Source organism: Adiantum capillus-veneris, chromosome 25, assembly GCF_014529385.1.
Source record: "Adiantum capillus-veneris isolate H3 chromosome 25, ASM1452938v2, whole genome shotgun sequence".
Classification (NCBI taxonomy): Eukaryota; Viridiplantae; Streptophyta; class Polypodiopsida; order Polypodiales; family Pteridaceae; genus Adiantum; species Adiantum capillus-veneris.
In genome coordinates this window covers 142,151,120-142,171,734 of record NC_140955.1, presented here as the reverse complement: position 1 = coordinate 142,171,734, position 20,615 = coordinate 142,151,120, and the positions used below count along the sequence as shown (strand labels likewise).

The window sequence follows — 20,615 nt, the reverse complement described above, 5'->3', positions numbered from 1 at the left end:
CAATTGCTATGTTGAAGGCAACTAAACTAAATCAAAGTCCCATCATGAAAAAATCCAAGCAGCCCAATCTCAATTCCAATATCTTTTAGAAGATACCAACAAGCCATGAATAGAAGTCAAGTCACTAACCACTGAAGTTTAAATTTCTTCAAAAAATCCGAAAGCAACAAAAGCCAGGTATAGTCTAACCAAGCCATTCAAAGTTAATGAAAGCGATGGGCACTAGTTTGCTTCAAAAAGAATTACCAATATAGTGCAGTCCAAAAATCCAGTGACTTATGAGGAAGCTTCATCGACATTCTCCATATTGCAAAAAAATCAACAAATCTTCTCTCTCTCTCTCTCTCTCTCTCTCTCTCTCTCTCTCTCTCTCTCTCTCTCTCTCTCTCTCTCACACACACACACACATATGTGCAAGTGTAAGTGCAAGCGCTGAATGGCAACCCGTGAAACAAACCGAGGCTAAGCGAGGGTAAAAACCCTCACCTTATAAGAGGTTGAGAGCAGAATCCTCCACCTCTTAATGCCACATTCCAACAAGTCCTATGGCTGCCAAAATGTCTCTTCCACCCTTGCCAGCAGGCATGTACAATGTGGGAAAACAATATCCATAGCATACATGGGCTAAAGAATGTCACGCAGGGGGAGTATTTTCCAAATAGCAAAAAATTGCAAGAAAATCAGAAACCAAAGAGATATTTCTTACCATCTCAATGAGGTAATTTCAGCAGCTCCAAAACCGATGGAAATAAGACAAAGTCCTGCTTAATGTATTGTGGAAATAATTCGAGGTTTGCACTGAAGGTTAGTTTCATAAGATAGAGCTCACTTCCAAACACATCATCTTGGCCTCTCGACTTCAATAACACTCCTGAAGACACCCGTGTCCCATAAAGGGCTATTAGCTCATAAGGCAGCCTCCGCTAAAACAAGGATATAGTGGTAGAGACCAAGCATACATAGGCTGTCTTGGAGAACAAGTAGAAGAAAAAATAAAGGTGTGCCTTATTTATAATTGAATTGATTAAATAAGCTAAAAATTTGGGATAGTCTAAACTATCATTCATACATAATCGCCAACATAGCACAGTATTAGACTTAAAAGATGGGTTACATTTTGGATGCTTACATAAAGCTGCCAATGTAGCACAATATTAGACTTTACATTTAGGTTACATTCTGGATGCTCATGCAAATTTGTATTCCATCAGGATAAGAATCCTGGTGACTGCATTGTGTTTACTCTATTCACTTTCTTGGATGTTATAGTTACTTTTGTATGGAGCACTAAACTTTAAAATGAATGAGGTTCCACCCAATGCAGTGACATAGAATTAGTAAATTGTGTGAGGTGTGCGGTGCGCGTTTGAGGGTTTACACCTACTCTCTTGCCGAAGTAACACCTACTTTGCCTACTGTGATGATAACGGTATGGCTTTCACAAAATGAATGCCAAACTTCACCTCCACATATTTGCTTGTATGTTACTAGACAGGAAAATAGCTCCACTACGAGAAGGCCAACCAGCCCATGGCATGTAGTCTACTAGGCAGGAGAGAGATTCTACTATGAGAAGGTTCACCACCCCATGGCATGCTTGTTAAGGAGTCATCACGAGTACTCAGCCGAAAAGAGAACCTAGAATACAACCGAAACAGAAGCAAAAAATTGAAACATTAATGATTCCAGCAATACTTAAAAGTTCCACTCACATCATAAATGAATCTTTTACATTGACAGAATATACTTGCACATCTTGTCTATGTGAAATGCTTCCCAAAAGTAACATAATGGGAAAGCTTGGTACTAACCTACATGTGTACTGGAACTCGTACTCAGCAACCTTGATCCTTCCTCCTCGGTCCTCTTCTTCTTTGGTTTTCAAAACTATTGGTTTCTTAGCTAAGGTAGCTTCTTTTCATGGTATTAACTTAGCAGTCAACAGAGAGTTGTGTATCGATCTGCGAAAACTCCTTGAAAAACGCTTTCAAGTGTTGATATGAATGGTCAACATCATCGACACCACACATCTCTCGTATGCTGTGCATTGAAAGCTGAGGAGCACCCACATCCACAGTACGAATGCCGACACCACTTGCGAGTATCGGACCAATTGTAGAGCCACAGCCCATATCATTACGGACAACAAAATCCTACACATTATCAGGGTTACACCAATTTCAATTATCCATATGAAAGAAGGCATCCGACTACAACGGAGTGCATTATATTGTATCAAGCTAGTTGACCAACAGATACCTGAACTGGAAGTTTGTACTTCGTTGCGATATGCCGAAAAATGAAAGAAGTGACTGCATTCGTTGCATATCGTTGGTTAGCATTATGCTTTATTACAAGACCTTTGTGCATTTTAGGTTGATGATTGTCTTCATGCTTCTCCTGAATATGCAAAAGAAAATATCAGGAAAACAAAAAAAAGACAGTAACATAGACTTGGTTTCCATTCTCTCTGTATCACGAAAGGAAAAATCAAATGATTTAAAAGCAAAACCAATTTTGCTCTCCCTGATAAGAGGAGAAGATTTCACAAGCAATCAAAATCCCGCTGTTCATCAGTTCCCTCAGGCATGAGACTTTGTACAAACAAAATAAAAAGCAACATGGATACGCACAGAATAATTTGGATGTAAGCAATGAGCCATATCTGCTGAGACCAGAAAGCTGCGTTGAATAGCTTTGTCAACCACCACCTGCACGGGAACCCAAAAGAAAAATAATAAATTCCAAAGTTTCAGGACATCCCTGTTAGAGGAGTTCATTAATTCAGTATTGCATGAGGCTTAAAAGTCATTGCAGTTTCAAATGTTCAAAGTCATTTACCACTTGCCTTCAAGCTAGAGCTGGCAAAGGACAGTGTTGCACGCGACAAAGCATCAAACATAGCAGGAGATCCCGCACCCTGCGCTGAATTAGACCCTACCTCCTCGTGGTCAAACAGAGCCACCATCCTCACTCCCACCTCCTGATCCAAACTATCATCGTTCGAGGCATCAATCAGGGCCTGTAACCTTTCAACCAGCATTAGGAATCGAGAAATATCAAAACAGAAAAAACAATCGATCTTTATGTGCCAGACAGAAAGAGAGTTTTTGAAATTTGTATTAACAAGTGAGTGACCTTTAGAGAACAGAAGGACATGCAAAGGTTGTCCAGACGCCCAGAAAAAATGAACTCTTTAAGAGCCCCTCCAATTAGGCTGGGCTGTGTATCGCAAAGTTGCAATTCAAAATCACAAATCTCCCCTGGTTGGCATTCTAGCTCTTGTGCAAGAAGCTGAATGTGACAAAAGATAAGAGGTTGGTACGAATACAGCAGAAAGTGGAAGTTGTCTTCAGTAAAACAATTTCTTTACCAACAACTTATACGTACCTGTAAAAGCAGACCATGGTGGATCTCCTTCGAACTGTCCTCAACTTTCTTTGTCAATGTGCCGTCACTACCATTTTCTTCCGCGGAAAAGCTTTTATTCTCTGTACCAGTTTGTTTGTTCATTTCATCCTAAAAATGTTCAACACAAATGTAACTAAAGCCTCTACCAAAGGTTCAATGCTAGTGAAGTAAAACCATGTACAGAAAAGTGAGGTAGACATTACTTATGTTGTATGGCATGGGAATCTAACCTTAATTGCTGTAGCTAGCACAGGTGCAAGATGCGTTTGTGTATTGAATTTGAACCCTTCTTGCACATTTCTGCACAAAGCATAGCCGCATTATTCAACAAAAGAATCAAAATCCAATCGCCTACTTGAGCAACTAATTGCACTACACCGAGTTCAAGAACATGTTTAAGATTTGTTCAGGTAATAACAGTATTGGTTCAAAAGGCTCTTTGTAGATCTATGATGAATTCACCAGAAAGGAAGCCATACCATTTTCCTGTGACACTCCCTAAAGCTTTTAATCTAGCTACCATTTTGGGCACAGACAACGTACATAGTGGATGTTTAAACACCTTCATTGAGGAAGTGAAAGAGACACTACCAGCCCTGGAAGGGTACTTCAAATTAAAATTCCTTCTTTAAGCCCATTGCTAATTTGAGCATTCTATACAAGCAATTTCCCTAAGAAGATAACCAAGCCCCATTGCTGTAAATTGTGTATTGACACACACTCTCCTCAGTACCTTGGCTAAAAGGTTCACATCAAACGCACCCTGTTAAGAGAGAATCGATAAGAGCATGGTGATGGCTTCGTTTGTAGCAGAAGCACCTGATCTATGAAACGATATATCTGATGACTGCTGATAGCTACTAGAAAACCTGATGCATTCAGGCAATCGTTTCACTACTTGCTTTTCCTCGAACACAGTATTATCTCACAAAATTCTGGAATACAATCATTTCTGCAATGATCTTCCTTTTGATGGAAAATATAGATAATCTGCCACTAGAAAATATACAGCCGATGGAAACGATGGAAACACTGGAGTATTTCAGTATTTTAAGCATGATGGAAACACACTGAGTCAGGAGCAAATGTCATCAGTTTCTCAACTCAGAAAATGTTAAATGCGTTGGAATATCTGGAGATGGACCTGATTCTGAACTTTCAAATTCAACTATGTGCTAGAGATTTTTTATAAATACCTATCCAAATGAATAGCCAATGTTGGAATTCTCAAGATTGGATCGCCAATTTTGACCAACTCGTGTGAGAAAGACATGCTTTCTCCACTTCCTCGCTTCAGAATCACTCTGCCAGCAATAGTCAAGTCTCTATCAAACCAGGTATGCCACAAACCAGAACCATACGTCTGCACTCCAACCTCTAAAAAGCCCCCTTTATTTACCTGTATAGAAAGCAAAGAGATTATTAGTAGGCTTACAGTATTCTGATCTGGTATTTTCTTAGACCAAAACCTGGGCCCACATATTAAGCCAAGTAGCATAAATATTTATAATATCTCATGAAATGATGTTTCCTTGTTTTCACCCAATTCATCACGTTTTGAATGCTTCGAATCCTAGAAGGTGATCAATTTTTCTACAATAAGGTTGCATTCGCTTTTCAAAGTGGGTACCCAATCCATTACTAACTAATTTAGGATGCTTTGAAATAGTTAATGAGGGTAGTGTGTATAAACCTTCATAAGGTTAGATAATCTAAACTTAGGGATTATAAGAGGGCTAAAACACTTGCACAAAACACAAAATCAGCATACACAAGAAAATAGATAAAGAAGAACTAAACACCTTGTTTGTTTCTAAACAAAATAGATAAAAACAAAACAACATATCCTTAAAAATGCTTTCAGAAAAGACCAAGGCAAACTGGAAGCTTACTTGACTAAACTTGAAACAAGTACTAAACTTTAAAAACAATCTACAACAAGGATAAGACAACAAGAATTGATGCTAGCTGCAGTTAGACCTCACACCATCGGCCCCTTCTCGCACTAGGCACATCATGACACTCATATATAATTTTTTTGGTGGCTATCCTAATCATTGTACACACATTTCGCCTTGTCTGAAAAGTAGAGCACCTTTCATGAACACTTCATTACTATCTTTCCCTATGTAGCCGGCCATGGGCTGTCTGGAGAGCCATAGCTTTCTTGGCTACTTAATCCCTCTTGGACTCACAGTCAGCTCCTATCAAAGTGAGGATCCTTTTCGACCCGCCCAAAAAGAGAAAGCTTGACGTAAATCAAGATCTCCGTAAACGAGAGTATTGACCTAAGGGAGGAAGAATGTAGTGGGAGATGTCTTGCAAGTGTCACAGACTTGGGCACCCCAAGTCGAGAATCGGGCACGACACAGGAGAGAATCATTGAAAAATACTTAACAACTTTAAAACTTGAGTCGACACGGCCCGGCGTAGTTCCGTGCCTAGAGGTATTGGCCCCAAAACTTGGCGCCCCTTTCGGTATTTCTTTATTATATTAATACTTGAGCGAAGTACAACACCCGAAGGGTCCTCTACTCTCAGACTCTGCGTCCAGATGCCTTGAAGAGTGAGGCCCCTTGGGCTTACTTGTTCTTACAAGGGATGCCCCAAAAGCAATAAACTCAAAAGCAAATAATCCCAAAAGCAACTGGCTCCAAAATCTGCCAGAAAAGCAATTTGCGCAATTTATGGAAATCCGTATAGGCTACCACATCAGCACCTGTCAGTGCAAATCGCGGAAGGCCGTACTGTTTGCCACGGCATCTACCGTACAACCTGTCCATACAATTTCTGCCATGTCATCAACTATGTCCGGGCAATATTGCCACGTCATCATTGTGACCCACCTCTTGAAAGAATTGTAATCGCCCTCGATTACGCCTGCAAAATCAGACAAGCCATAAACCAGTTCAGTAGAGACTGACTCTAGGTACCAACACACTAGACGACAAATCCAACACTTGTACAAAGACGACAGTACATCACATCACATTCTAATCATATCACATAGAATCTAGGAGATCTATCCTAGATCTTACTGATGTCGGATTGACTAATCCCATATTGCGATCATGTCCATAGATTTCCAAGACCGAAATGCTGCAGTCATTTGGTCAATCATTCCATCTGCACTCAAGCACTATCATGTGCGAGCAATCATTTTCCGGGGATCCCAATCCATCAATCACACACTGAGTTCATACTGAACAGAGCGTTTTAATCATTCAGTTCTAGTTGTGTGGCCATCTCATCCCGCGGGAACTCTTGATGCACTCATGACATTTCCATTCAATCATTCATCATGATTCTTATCATTATCAAGTTCATTCTAGAGCTGTCATTGCTCCGAATTGTCATCATCTCACTCTCGATTTTCACTTGTTATTTGCACACAACTAGCATGTTCTTCCAAAAAACATTAATTTCATAAATCAAATTCATCTTAGGAAATTTCCATGCAGTTCACAAATCACACACTTAGTTCATACTGGCCACAGTATTTCAATCATCTAGTGATCTCATACGTCGAGAAGTCTTGATGAACCTACATCCCTGTGTACCCATCTCATCCCGCAGGAACTCTTGATGCACTCACCACAGTATCCAATCATCTCATTCAAATGGAATCTTGATGCACTAGAATGATTCATCATCATTCAACATTCCTCATGCATCATCATTCATTCATTCAGATTTCAAAACAAAATTCATCGTTCTTATCTTAAATCGACGGATTTATTCTTGAGCTACCGTTGCTCCCGATTGCTTTCAGATGCAAATTCCTTGCCATGTCATCTCGATTTCACCTGCAAAACAGGCAAAATTTCAAGCAAATGGTTTACCTTGTTACAAAAGAGTCAATGCCCGGCTCCATGCTTCCAAATGCTTTCATATCCATGTTTCCCGTTTCTAGTAGTTATCTGCACACAGATAACAAGAGCTTCCAAAAACATTAATTCCACACATACTGAATTTTTTTGCAAAAATCCTAATTTTGCAAAGTTGTTGGCCATAAGATATGTTCATGTCAATGCATAGAGCTTGTCGAGAGGATCAACTTTGCCTCTTGTCGCATATCCAAATTCTCAACCGTTCAAGAGATTTTTAAAGTTCTCGCAAACTTCCTTGCCGAAAATTCGTCGTATTCTTCATTCTTTTCTTCAGTTCCCATGCCAGACTTCAACTTTTCTTTACCTTCCCGATGAGAGGCGTTATCTCTGTCAGATTCTCCACGAGAACTGGTAACAAACTGCTAACGTGTCAAAGCCTAAAGAATGGAGCCAACTTACAGATGGTGTGACTGCCCGAGAGCAAAAACCCTAACCCTAATTTTTGCCAAAAACCCTAACTGCTGAAACCCTAATTCTGGAAACCCTAACCCTAAAACCTGCAAACCCTAATTCTAGAAACTCTAAGAAGAACGAGCAACAAAGAAGAAGTCCTACCAACTTATGGGGACCCCGTCCGATGGGGCCCCAAGTGACATAAAGGCATTAAAAATAAAGCAGAACACAATCAAAAGACTTTGCACATCAAAATATGATGATGTGGCACCTGTACGGACTTCCAGAAATTCGCGGCGGATTTCTAGGGAAATCCCGAAATTTTAGGAAAGTGATTTTTTGGGGTCAGCTTTTTATATTTGATGCTTTTAGGCTTTGGACCTTTAAATTAAATATGAGCCTTGGGGGCCCTCTCTGGCACTTTTTTAGCGCGCAAATTGCAGAGCAGGTGCTCCTCGGCTGTTATACTTCGTGAATCGGAGGTAATATAAAGAAATACCGAAAGGGGCACCAAGGTTTGGGGCCAATACTCTCTGGGGTGGAATTCCGCCACTCCGTGTCGCATGTCGTCTCTCTCTCTCTCTCTCTCTCTCTCTCTCTCTCTCTCTCTCTCTCTCTCTCTCTCTCTCTCTCTCTCTCTCTTTCAGTTCAGTTGTTATTGAAGTGCTAAAAGTGTGTTCAGTCTATTCTTTTCTATTGGCACGTGGTGCCCGTCTTGTGACAGTGGTATCAGAGCATCAGGCGTGTGCTTTTCTGAAAGCATACCGGTCCTACAAAAGAGCAGACAGAGCTATTGGAATTGAATTATATTTGAGGTATCAGCCACTCCCACCCTTACTTCATCGCGGATCGGGCGCGCTCCCGTCTTCATCGCTCATGTCTTACAGGGCATAAGCCAATTAAGATCACTTGCAAGAGAAGGATCCAGATTTGTTTCAAGTCACTATTTTTCTCAGAAGCAGTGCCATGCAGATGTTGATGTCTACAGCTACCAAGCAACATACTCTAAGTACTTGGCAAGCTTTCAAGAAAAAAAAAAAAATTTGCCCGAAGATATATGGTTTCTGACATCTTCCTGCGGAGTGCAACTTCTGGCAGAGTGGGGTATCCTGAAATGCTTGCCATGGAAACCCTAGCAGATTATATCTTGAAATTTCTCGATATCTCTCAGTAGATGTCTCTTCTCGAGTTGATAACCTTGGAGGTTCGGTGTGATTGCTATCTCTTGGGACTACCATTGCCGCCAAAGAAACATTGTTTGTCTAAGAGCTGATGGACCATGTTGTGCTCGGCTACGACCTTATGGAATGAACCTAACCCAAATTTTTTGTGCAGGTTTCAGGATGGAAGGTCAGTCGACTTTTCGAGCTCGACTGATGTCCAGATTGCTTTTTAAGTTTGAGTTCCGTTTGATCTTGTTTGGTGATCTGTTTGAAATGGATGGTATCTGTTTTGAACCTGTTTTGGTGCCAATTTGAATTGTTTGACTCTGGTTTGATACTGGTTTCAATGATTGGTGATTTTACTCCCGGGTGGAGAAGTGAGAATTTATGTTTGAGAATGCTTGTTCATACTCATGGCCTGGACCCTTGTGGTTATTTGCGGGGGGAGTATTGAATGATTGAAAAGTGATGTGTTTACTCATGGCCCGAACCCTTGTGGTTATTTGCGGGGGGAGTATTGAATGATTGAAAAGTGTTGCTTTTACTCATGGCCCGGACCCTTATGGTTATTTACGGGGGGAGTATTAAGAAGTCTGAGCAGTGGTTACTCTCAGCACCTCCAAACGGCGCAAGCTGCGGTCTGGGGGGCATTTGGTTGTAAAAGGCCTCTATATCTCATGGCCCGGACCTTTTTAGGTTATTTGCGGGAGGAGTGACGAGGGAGTCGTTGAACAGGTCCGGGCCATGAGGGCCCGGACCTCTCATGGCCCGGACCTAGATGGTTATTTGCAGGGGGAGTGTTCATCGGCGGCTTTATGTTTCTATGTCTTGTAACATGCATATGTGAGCATTTGTGTTGCATTGTGATGTGCCAACCACCACTGAATATTCCTAATTGGATGAGATTGCCTAGGTATGTAATTTTAGTGTATCAAGACACCCGTGGAAGATCAGTACGGTCTGGGTGTGATGGCTAATTTTACTACGCCGGAATATCAAGAGTTCCGATCTGGACGAAAGGGGAAGCTAACTCCTTGATCAAAACAGCCGATAGGAGCAGCTAACTCCTTGATCAAAAGAGCAGAAAGGAGAAGCTAACTCCTTAATAAAAAGAGCAAACTGATTGTCCCTCAAAACGTCCCTCGGAAATTTTTGAGCTAACTTGAGTTGTTTTGCAGATATGCTGTAATCACGGACGATTACTCTCTTTCGAGAAGGGGAGATGTAACAAACTGCTGACGTGTCAAAGCCTAAAGAATGGAGCCCACTTACAGATGATGTGGCTGTCCGAGAGCAGAAACCCTAACCCTAATTTTTGCCAAAAACCCTAACTACTGAAACCCTAATTCTGGAAACCCTAACCTAAAACCTAATTCTAGAAACCCTAAGAAGAACAAGCAACACAAGAAGAAGTCCTACCAACTTATGGGGACCCCGTCCGATGGGGCCCCAAGTGACATAAAGGCATTAAAAATAAAGCAGAACACACTCAAAAGACTTTGCACATCAAAATATGATGATGTGACACCAGTACGGACGTCCAGAAATTCGTGGCAGATTTTTAGGAAAATCCCGAAATTTTAGGAAAGTGATTTTTTGGGGTCAGCTTTTCATATTTGATGTTTTTAGGCTTTGGGCCTTTAAATATGAGCCTTGGGGGCCCTCTCTGGCACTTTTTTAGCGCGCAGATTGCAAAGCAGGTGCCCCTCCGCTGTTGTACTTTGTGAATCGGCAGTAATATAAAGAAATACCGAAAGGGGCGCCAAGGTTTGGGGCCAATACTCTCTGGGGTGGAATTCCGCCACTCCGTGTCGTGTGTCGTCTCTCTCTCTCTCTCTTTCAGTTCAGTTGTTATTGAAGTGCTAAAAGTAAGTGCTAAAAGTGTGTTCAGTCTGTTCTTTTCTATTGGCACGTGGTGCCCGTCTTGTGACAGAACCCATGTGTAATATGGGATTCTTTATGGCTTATGCCCTGTAAGACAGAGCGATGAAGACGGGAGCACGCCTGATAAGCGATGAAGTAAAGGTGGGAGTGGCTAATAAGTCTGAGGTTGGGACACGAAGATTCTCCAATAACAATTTCCAAAGTGCCTTGTCTATTATTTGATAGGACCGGTATGCTTTGAGAAAAGCACACGCCTGATGCTCTGATACCATTGTCACACACTTGGGCACACCAAGTCGAGAATCGGGCACGACACATGAGAGAATCGCTAAAAAATACTTCACAACTTAAAACTTGAGTCGATACGGCCCGGCGTAGTTCCATGCCCAGAGGTATTGGCCCCAAAACCTGGCGCCCCTCTTTATTATATTAATGCTTTGAGCAAAGTACAACACCCAAAGGGTCCTCTGCTCTCGGACTCTGCGTACAGATGCCCTCAAGAGTGAGGCCCCTTGGGCTTATTTATTCTTACTGAAAGCGCGAAGCAGAAAGTACCGGTAGGTGCGGGTCGCGATGTAGTGCAGGATTGGGGCAAGAAGCAGGAGGCACAGAGCAGCAGAGAGCTAACGCTAGAGATCCAAGCAAGGGAGAGAGAGAGAGAGAGAGAGAGAGAGAGAGCTCACGTTTCTGGGAAAAACTCAATAAGTGAGTTTTGGGTTTTCCCACTTTTATTACAAGTGACTTTAAAAAAATATGTCCCGGAACCTGGACAAAGTATAAAAATGTACAAAAAGGGGTTATTTAGGCCTTTAATCCAACAACCTCCCACCTAGAGACATAAATGACGCCTTTAAGTTAACCAACTCCCACCAGCTGCATGCAATGGCTCATGTTGAGCCTTAGCAAGACTCTTGGTGAGAACATCTACAAGGTTATCCTGTGTATGGATCTCAGTCAAGGTGACTAGACCATCCTCCAATACCTGACGTATGAAGTGGTATCGCACCTCTATGTGTTTGGTACACGCATGAAACATGGCATTTTTGGCTAAATAGACAGCACTCTGGCTATCACAACCCAACACGTGTGTATAAGCAGACATGCCAAGTTCTTTTGCAAGTCTACCCAACCAAATGGCCTCCTTTGAAGCCTCTGTGGCTGAAAAATATTCAGCCTCAATAGTACTCAATGCCACAATTGTTTGCAACCTAGAACACCAAGAGACTGCATCACCAGCAATGGCAAATACATATCCACTGGTAGATTTCCTGGTATCCATGTCACCTGCCATGTCTGCATCACAATATCCCTGCAACTTTAAGTCACTTTTTCCATAACAAATACACTTTGATTGTGTACCTTTCAAATATCTCAAAATGCATTTGACAGCTTCCCAATGCGCTTTGCCGGGATTCGACATGTATCGACTAACAACTCCCATTGCATAAGCAATGCCGGGACGAGTGGCAACCATAGCATACATAAGAGAACCACAAGCTAATGCATATAGGATTCCCTTCATTGCTTTCAATGCCACCTCATCCTTTGGGCAATCTGCTTTGCTAAGCTTAGTGTATGGAGGTAAAGGTACTCCAAGAGGCTTAGCATCAACCATATTAAACCTGTCAAGTACTTTTGCAATGTACCTTTCTTGAGATAAAAACAAAAATTTCAGCTTTCTATCTCTTTTAATACGCATGCCAAAAATATGCTCTGCATCACCCAAATCCTTCATAGAAAATGTTGAATTTAGCTTACGTTTCAGAGCATCAAGACTAGTCTTATGTTTCCCGGTAAGCAGCATGTCATCAACATAGAGAACAAGTATGATGGGACTACCATCTTCATCCCTTTTCGTATACAAACAATGATCTGCATGGCTGCGTTTAAAGCCTTGAGATAGCATAAAAGTGTCAAACTTCTTATACCACTGCCGTGATGATTGTCTCAAACCATACAAAGCCCTTTTCAGTCTGCATACAAGTTCCTCACGTGTAGGAACTACAAAACCTTCAAGTTGTTTCATGTATATGTCCTCTTCAATGTCACCGTGCAAAAACGTCGTCTTTACATCCATTTGATTCAATTCCAAATCAAGCACCACAACGAGAGCAAAAAGGACACGTAAATTGTAAGCTTTACAACGGGAGAAAAGATTTCTTGAAAATCAATTCCTTCTTTCTGTGCATATCCTTTTGCAACCAATCTTGCCTTGTACTTGGGTTTTTCATCCACAATCTTAATCTTTTATACCCATTTGTTAGGAAGAGCCTTTCTCCCTTTAGGCAATGGCACAAGATCCCAAGTATCATTTGCATACAAGGATTTCATTTCCTCTTGCATTGCAAGCTCCCACTTACTGCTTAACTCACATGATTTTGCCTCTTTATATGTAAGAGGCTCTCCCTCATCTGTCAACATAACATGATGCAAAGAGGGGTCAAAGCGCTGTATCAACCTTCTGACACGAGTAGACCTGCGTACCCAATGATCTACATTCTCAGGCACAGGTTCTACATCAGGAGGCAACTCATTTTCAACATGCTCATGCTGCTGAAAATCATTTTCAGCCATGACAGGTGGCTGTCCATCCTCATTTGGAGCATCTAAATCATGTCCTACCTCTTCTGGCTCAAGGTTAACCGGCTGATTATCAATTTCAGCTTGCGGTAATGCATCCTGAGGCTCTTTTTCAACATCAATAGGTGGCAAGAGAGGCTGAAATTTGACCGATTTCTTGTCAATTTCAGAAGATGTAGCATTTTTCAGCAATTTAGCCTCATTGAACACTACATCTCGGCTGCGTACTACCCTCTTAAACTGAGGTAACCATATCCTGTAGCCCATTTCACCCTCTTCCCCATAACCTAAGAAGAGTCCTTGGATGGACTTGGCATCTAGCTTTGTCCTCAAATCATTACGAACATGGATAAAAGCCTCGCAGCCAAACACTCTCAAATGATCATAAGAGGCAGGTTTGCCATACCAAACCTCCTCTGGAATGTCATTTTTTACCGTACAGTTAGGAGAGCGATTGCATACATGAACTGCAGTTTTCAAAGCCTCTCCCCAAAACCCATGAGAGAGATTAGCCGTGGACAACATGCAACGCACTCTCTCACATAAAGTACGGTTATACCTCTCAGCCACACCATTAGAAGATAGATTATAAGGGGCTGTCAACTCCCTTTTAATCCCATATTCTTCGCAATAACGCTGAAATTCAGCAAACGTGTACCCCCCCCTCATTGTCAGATCTCAGACATTTAAGCTTACTACCCTTTTGCGTGGTCACAAAAGCATGAAACCTCTTAAATGCATTAAATGTCTCACTCTTATTCTTTAACAAATATGCCCAGCCTTTCCTAGTGCAATCATCAATGAATGTAACAAAGTATGATGCACCACCAAAAGACTTAACAGGCATTGAACATACATCGGAGTGAATTAAATCAAGAGCATTAGCTTTGCGTGAGACACCAGAATAATAAGAAGACTTCTTTTGTTTACCATACAAGCAGTCGTTACAAAAATCTAACTTGGTGCCCTTTACATCAACCCTCTTCAAAGAGGAGAGCACATCAAGTCCCTTCTGGCTCATATGGCCAAGTCTTTTTGTGCCACAACTCCAAATGAGAAGCAACTTCGGCCACTGCAAGAAACTTGCCAGGCAAAGCTTTGCCATGTAAATAGTACAATGTACCACTCTTGCATCCCTTGACAATGAGCATTGATCCCTTAAGCAACTTCCATGAACCCCCAACAAAAATGGTTGTATAACTCTGTGCATCCGTCTGGCCAACAGACAATAGACTCTTCTTGATGCCTGGTACATACCTTACATCTTTAAGCATAAATCTTGGCCATTGTTTAATGCCAAGCGCACAGTGCCCATTCCTTCAATGTCACAAGCATGGTTATCCCCAAGATAAACCTTGCCATACTTGCCTGCATGATAAGAAGCAAAACACTCCACAGATGGAGTCACATGAAATGAGGCACCCGAATCTACTATCCAAGACTGTGTAAGGCCATCATTTGCACTTAGCAATGCATCAATGACATCTCTACGTGAGATAAGCATGTCTTCTGCATTTGCTACAACAAAATCTGAGGGGCATGAAGCTGCAACCAAGATCTCCTCACTGTCGGATAACTCTGTGATAACCACACTAGAGGATACATTGACAGTCTCTAAATCCTTGGAGGAGGTACCTGCTAATTTTTCCCCTTTCTTATCTTTGTCTTCTTCTTCTCCTATGATTCCTTCTTTCTTTCCTGCTCTTTCTTGAAATACTTGCAATCTGGCTTCTTATGGCCTTTTCTGCCACACTGATAACAAGTCACATCATTATCCCTAGACTTGCTTTTGCTCCTGTTTTGAGTCTTGGTACCTGTATTTTGCTTCTGACTTCTGCCTCTCGCATTGAAGCAGAACTGCCACCTTCCCCACCACTAGACTTGCGTCTAATTTCCTCATTTAAGATGGAGCCTCGCACTCCATCATATGTGAGGTTGGGGCTATTACTCAAAGAAACCATAAGCGTTTCCCAAGAGTCTGGCAAAGTCATCAACAACAAAATTATGGCTTTAAACTTGTCATCAAAAGGTTGAAGCCCAGTATCCTGTAGCTGACTCATAACACTGGTGAAAGCACTTAAGTGCTCAAAAGCCGACTTGGCTTCGTCAAGCATCATGTTCACCAGTTTGCGCATCAAATGCACCTGATTCACAGGGGTGGCATTCTCATAATTGGCCTTCAACTTATGCCAAATTGCATGTGCACTGTCCAAGCCCTTTATGTCCACCAGAATGTCATCGGTCCTCACAGCCATTTTGATATAGGCCTTTGCCCTCTTGTTGAGCTTGGCTCAATCCTCATCCGGCATATCCTCAGGCTTTACAGCCAAAAGGGCGCCCTCACAATCCTTGAGAAACAAAATCCCCTGTATCCTGTCCTACCATAAGTCGAAACCTGTACCGTCAAATCGCTTGATTTCCATCAAGCTCTTGGCATCAGACGACGAGGAAGTAGAGGCCATTTGTACGGATAAAAATGCAGCAAAAAGTGTCTACACAAAATCTGAAAATTTTCAGTAATCACAATGTACTACACGTTGCATACAATGTGCTGAAAATTTCAGCAATTAACGAGTATCCCCAATGCGTACTTGCATAAACTCACAAAAGGCGTACATAAACCTCAATTTGTGTACATAAAAACAGTCCAATTCTGAATTTTCTGCAAATTTACTGTTTTGGCGCATCAATTTGCATCAAATGGACCTATTTTGAGTGGGAAAAGCAAGGGGCATTCACGGAAATCGATTTAGAACACCTGCGTTTTGCTGTTTTGACCTGTAATTTTCTGGTTTTTGCCTGTTTTGACCTAATTTCAGCCTGTTTTAGGCTGTTTTGGGAACCCTAATCACCCTAGGTGACACCGGAAGCAAGGGGCTTCGCGATGAAAGCGGAAATTTGACGCGAGATAAGCCTTTTGCCTGCTGTCCAGCCACCTGCGCAAAGCTTCGGAAACCCTAATCTGGCTCTGATACCAGTTGATGAGCGCGCGGCGGTGTGTGCAAGTGAAAGAGCACCCGAGGAAGTGCAGTGTGTGTGCAGAGAGGGGTGGCGAAAGCCAGCAAGAGAGGAAGCGCTAGCAGAACGAAGAGGGAGAGAGAGAGGGCTCACGTTTTTGGGGAAAACTCAATAAGTGAGTTTTTGGTTTTCCCACTTTTATTATAAGTGACCTTTAAAAAATGTGTCCAGGAACCTGAACAATATTGAACCTGGACAAAGTATAAATATGTACAAAAAGGGGTTATTTAGGCCTTTAACCCAACAGGTTAACCGACTGATTATCAATTTGAGCTTGCGATAATGCATCATGAGGCTCTTTTTCAACATCAATGGGTGGCACGGAAGGCTGAAATCTGACTGTTTTCTTGTCAGCATCAGATTTTGTAGCATTCTTAAGCAATTTTGTCTCATTGAACACTACATCTCGGCTGTGTATTACCTTTCTAAACTATGGTAACCACACTCTATAGCCCATTTCACCTTCTTTCCCATAACTTAGGAAGACTCCTTTAATGGACTTCATATCAAGCTTTGTTCTCAAGTCATTGCGTACGTGAACAAAAGCTTTGCAGCCAAATACTCTCAAATGATCATAAGAGACAGGTTTGCTAGACCAAACCTCCTCTGGAATGTCATTTTTCAGCGTACTATTAGGAGAGCATTGCAAATATGAACTGTAGTTTTCAATGCCTCCCCCCAAAACTCTTGGGAAAGATTTAACAGTGGACAACATGCAACACACTCTCTCACATAAAGTATGATTATACCTCTCAGCCACACCATTAGAAGACGGATTATAAGGAGCTGTCAACTCTCTTTTAATCCAATTTTCATCAAAAAAACACTAAAATTCAATAGATACATACTTTCCTCCATTATCAGATCTGAGACATTTAGTCTTCGCACTCTTTTGCGTAGTGACAAAAGCATGAAACTTCTTAAAAGCATTAAAAGTCTCGCTCTTACTTTTCAACAAATGCATCCATCCTTTCCTAGTACAGTCATCAATGAATGTAACAAAATACAATGCACCACCAAATACTTAACAGGCGAAGTGCACACATCGGAGTGAATAAGATCAAGAGGATTAGCTTTGCGAGAGACACCAGAGTAATAAGAAGATTTCTTTTGCTTTCCATAAAGACAATCGTTACAAAAATCTAAGTTTTTGCCTTTTACATCAACCCTCTTCAAAGAGAAAAGCACATCAATATCCTTTTGGCTCATTTAGCCAAGTCTCTTATGCCACAATTCCGTGTGTGAAGCAATTTCAGCAACAGCAAGAAACTTGCCAGGCAAAGCTTTGCATCGAAGATAGTACAAAGTACCTCTTTTAGACCATTTTGCAACAAGCATAGAGCCCTTAAGCAACTTCCATGAACCCCCAGCAAAGATGGTAGTATAACCATGTGCATCTAGCTGGCCAACAGATAGCAAACTTTTCTTAATGCCTGGTACAAACCTGACATCATTCAACACAAGCTCTTAGCCATTGTTAAGAGCCAAACACATAGTACCCATTCCCTCAATATTGCAAGCAAAATTATCATCAAAGTACACCTTGCCATAATTGCCTGCAGCATATGTAGCAAAACACTCCAAAGATGGAGTCACATGGAATGAAGCACCAGAATCCACTATCCATGACTGGGATAGGCCATCATTAGCACTGAGAAATGCATCAATGACATCTTTCTTCGAGATAAGCATGTCTTCTGCGTTAGCTATCACCAAATCTGAGGGGCATAAAGCCGCAACCAAGATTTCCTCAACGTCTGACAACTCCTCAATGACCACAATGGAGGATACATTTGCATTCTTAGCATCCCTGGAGGAATCACCTGCTAATTTTTCCCCTTTCTTCTCATCTTTCTTCTTCTTTTCTTGCGTTTCCTTCTTCCTTTCCTGCTCTTTCTTGAAATACCTGCAATCGGGTTTCTTGTGACACTTTCTGCCACATTGATAACAAGTGACATCCTTATCTTTTGTCTTGCTCTTACTTCTATTTTGAGTCCTGTTGCCCGCATCACGCTTTTGATTTCTACCTCTTGCATTGTAGGCAGAACTGCCACCTTCTCCACTAGACTTGCGTCTAATCTCTTCATTGAGAATAGACCCTCTCACACCATCATAAGTGAGGGTGGGACTCTTGCTCAAGGAGACAACCAAAGTTTCCTAAGTATCTGGCAATGTCATAAGCAAGAAAACAGCTTTCAACTTATCATCGAATTGTTGAAGCCCACTGTCCTGCAACTGACTCAACACACCTGTAAAAGCACTCAAATGCTCAGAAGCAGACTTAAAGTCATCAAGCTGCATATTCATCAACTTTCGCATCAAATGCACCTAACTTCGAGTCATCAAGCTACATATTCACCAACTTTCGCATCAAATGCACCTATTTCTCAAGCGTGGTGTTTTCATAATTGGACTTTAGCTTTTGCCATATTGCATAAGCAGAGTCCAAACGCTTGATGTCCGTCAAAATGTCATCATTGGTAACCATTTTGATGTAGGCCATAGCCTTCTTATTTAACCTGGCCCACTCTTCATCAGACAAACCTGGTGCCTTATTCTGTTCCAATGCATCTTCACAATCCTTTAAAAAAAGAATACCTTGCATGCGTTCTTCCCAAAGATCAAAACCTTGACCATCAAACCATTTGATTTCCATCAAGCTTTTAGTGTCAGATGCAGAAGAGGAAGAAGCCATCTTAGCAATAGGCTGAAAATTTCAGCAAATAGTAGCAACTACAAGACTTTGCATACAAAGAGACACAATTTCTTTACATGAAACAGTCCAAATCTAAAATTTCAGCTGAAATGTGCAATTTCAAGCACTTGTACTCAGCTTTTCACTCAATTTGTCGCGACAAACATCAATACATGTGATCCCACAACTTTGGTACACTTGCATATTGCTGTTTTGACCTGTAATAACCTGTAAATCACCTGTTTTTACCTAAAAACACCCTGTTTTGGGCTGTTTTGACAGTTTTGGTGACATTTTCGACCCCCAGAAGTAAGGGGCTTCGCGATAGAAGCGAAATTGAACACGGGAGAGGAAATTTAACTCGCTGTCCAACAGACTGTGCAGGGCTGTTTTGAAACCCTGGGGCTCTGATACCAGTTGAAAGCGCGAAGCAGAAAGTACCGGTAGGTGCACGTCGCGATGTAGTGCAGGATTGGGGCAAGAAGCAGGAGGCACAGAGCAGGAGAGAGCTAGCACTAGAGATCGAAGCAAGGAGAGAGAGAGAGAGAGAGAGAGAGAGAGAGAGAGAGAGAGAGAGAGCTCACGTTTTTGGGGAAAACTCAATCAGTGAGTTTTGGGTTTTCTCACTTTTATTATAAGTGCATTTAAAACAGGTTCACATTGAACCTGGACAACGTATAAAAATGTACAAAAAGGGGTTATTTAGGCTTTTAACCCAACACTTACAAGGGATACCCCAAAAGCAATAAGATCAAAAGCAAATAATCCCAAAAGCAACTAGTTCCAAAATCTGTCAGAAAAAGCAGTTTGCGCAATTTTGCAGAAATCCGTGCATGCTGCCACTTCAGTACCTGTCAACGCACATCGCGAAAGGTCGTATTGTCGGCCACATCATTTGCCATACAGCCTCTCCGAACAATTTCTACCACATCATCAATTGTGTGTGTTCGGACAGTACTGCTACGTCATCATTTTGTGACAGCAAGTATCACGATTGTGACTATGTTGCAGTATTACATCTACTCCTAGTTGCAGATAGGCGAAATGCCATGACAAGGAGGATCCCTGCGCTTGGATGGTCACACCCTTTCGCCCAAGAAACGTGCCTCTTCGCCAAAAGCCACACTCCTTCGACGACTGGTCACACCCCTTCGCTCCACGGGTGCAACTCTTTGCCCAATGATTGCAGCTCTTCGTCGAAAGGATATGTCTTTATGTCTATTCATTTGTGTCTCTTTGTCTCCTATATAAGGAGCCTATTGTACTTAGTTTCAGGAAGTCATTCAATCAATCAACACACAGTCTTTTGAGTCTTGTTTCTGAGTTCAGTTTAAGTTTCTTAAGTCTTAATCATGAGTTTAAGTACTTAATTAAAAATTAGCACTCAGAACCTTACAGTGGTATCAGAGCAAAAAAATTTCTCGGGACCCGAAGGTTGTGAGCCTCTCACCCTCGCCGCTACCCTCTCCCCCCTTCCCGGAGTTGCATGGAAGCAAAAGAAAGGTGGTCCTTCCTACTGGAGTATAACCAGCGTATGTAACCCTCCCCGCTCCCGAAACAAACACTATCAAAAGAAAGATG

General features: G+C 41.8%; 1 protein-coding gene across 4 annotated transcripts in view; it reads right to left on the bottom strand.

Annotated features, from left to right (window-relative positions):
* Positions 1 to 1,047: 1,047 nt before the first annotated feature.
* The window catches only part of LOC147425770 (Zn-dependent exopeptidases superfamily protein), a 97,715-nt gene continuing 78,147 nt past the window's right edge, over positions 1,048 to 20,615 (bottom strand). For 3 of the 4 annotated variants that reach the window (XM_086499754.1, XM_086499755.1, XM_086499756.1), the window contains 8 exons: positions 4,608 to 4,810; positions 3,642 to 3,711; positions 3,391 to 3,519; positions 3,139 to 3,294; positions 2,849 to 3,022; positions 2,634 to 2,711; positions 2,260 to 2,400; positions 1,681 to 2,153 (listed from right to left, as the gene is read on the bottom strand). In XM_086499754.1, coding sequence (XP_086355880.1) covers positions 1,932 to 2,153; positions 2,260 to 2,400; positions 2,634 to 2,711; positions 2,849 to 3,022; positions 3,139 to 3,294; positions 3,391 to 3,519; positions 3,642 to 3,711; positions 4,608 to 4,810 — 1,173 coding nt within the window. In that variant the 3' untranslated portion in view covers positions 1,681 to 1,931. Of the gene's footprint in view, positions 1,639 to 1,680; positions 2,154 to 2,259; positions 2,401 to 2,633; positions 2,712 to 2,848; positions 3,023 to 3,138; positions 3,295 to 3,390; positions 3,520 to 3,641; positions 3,712 to 4,607; positions 4,811 to 20,615 lie in introns of those variants that run through there. The other variant, XR_015186396.1, reaches the window with a different exon arrangement.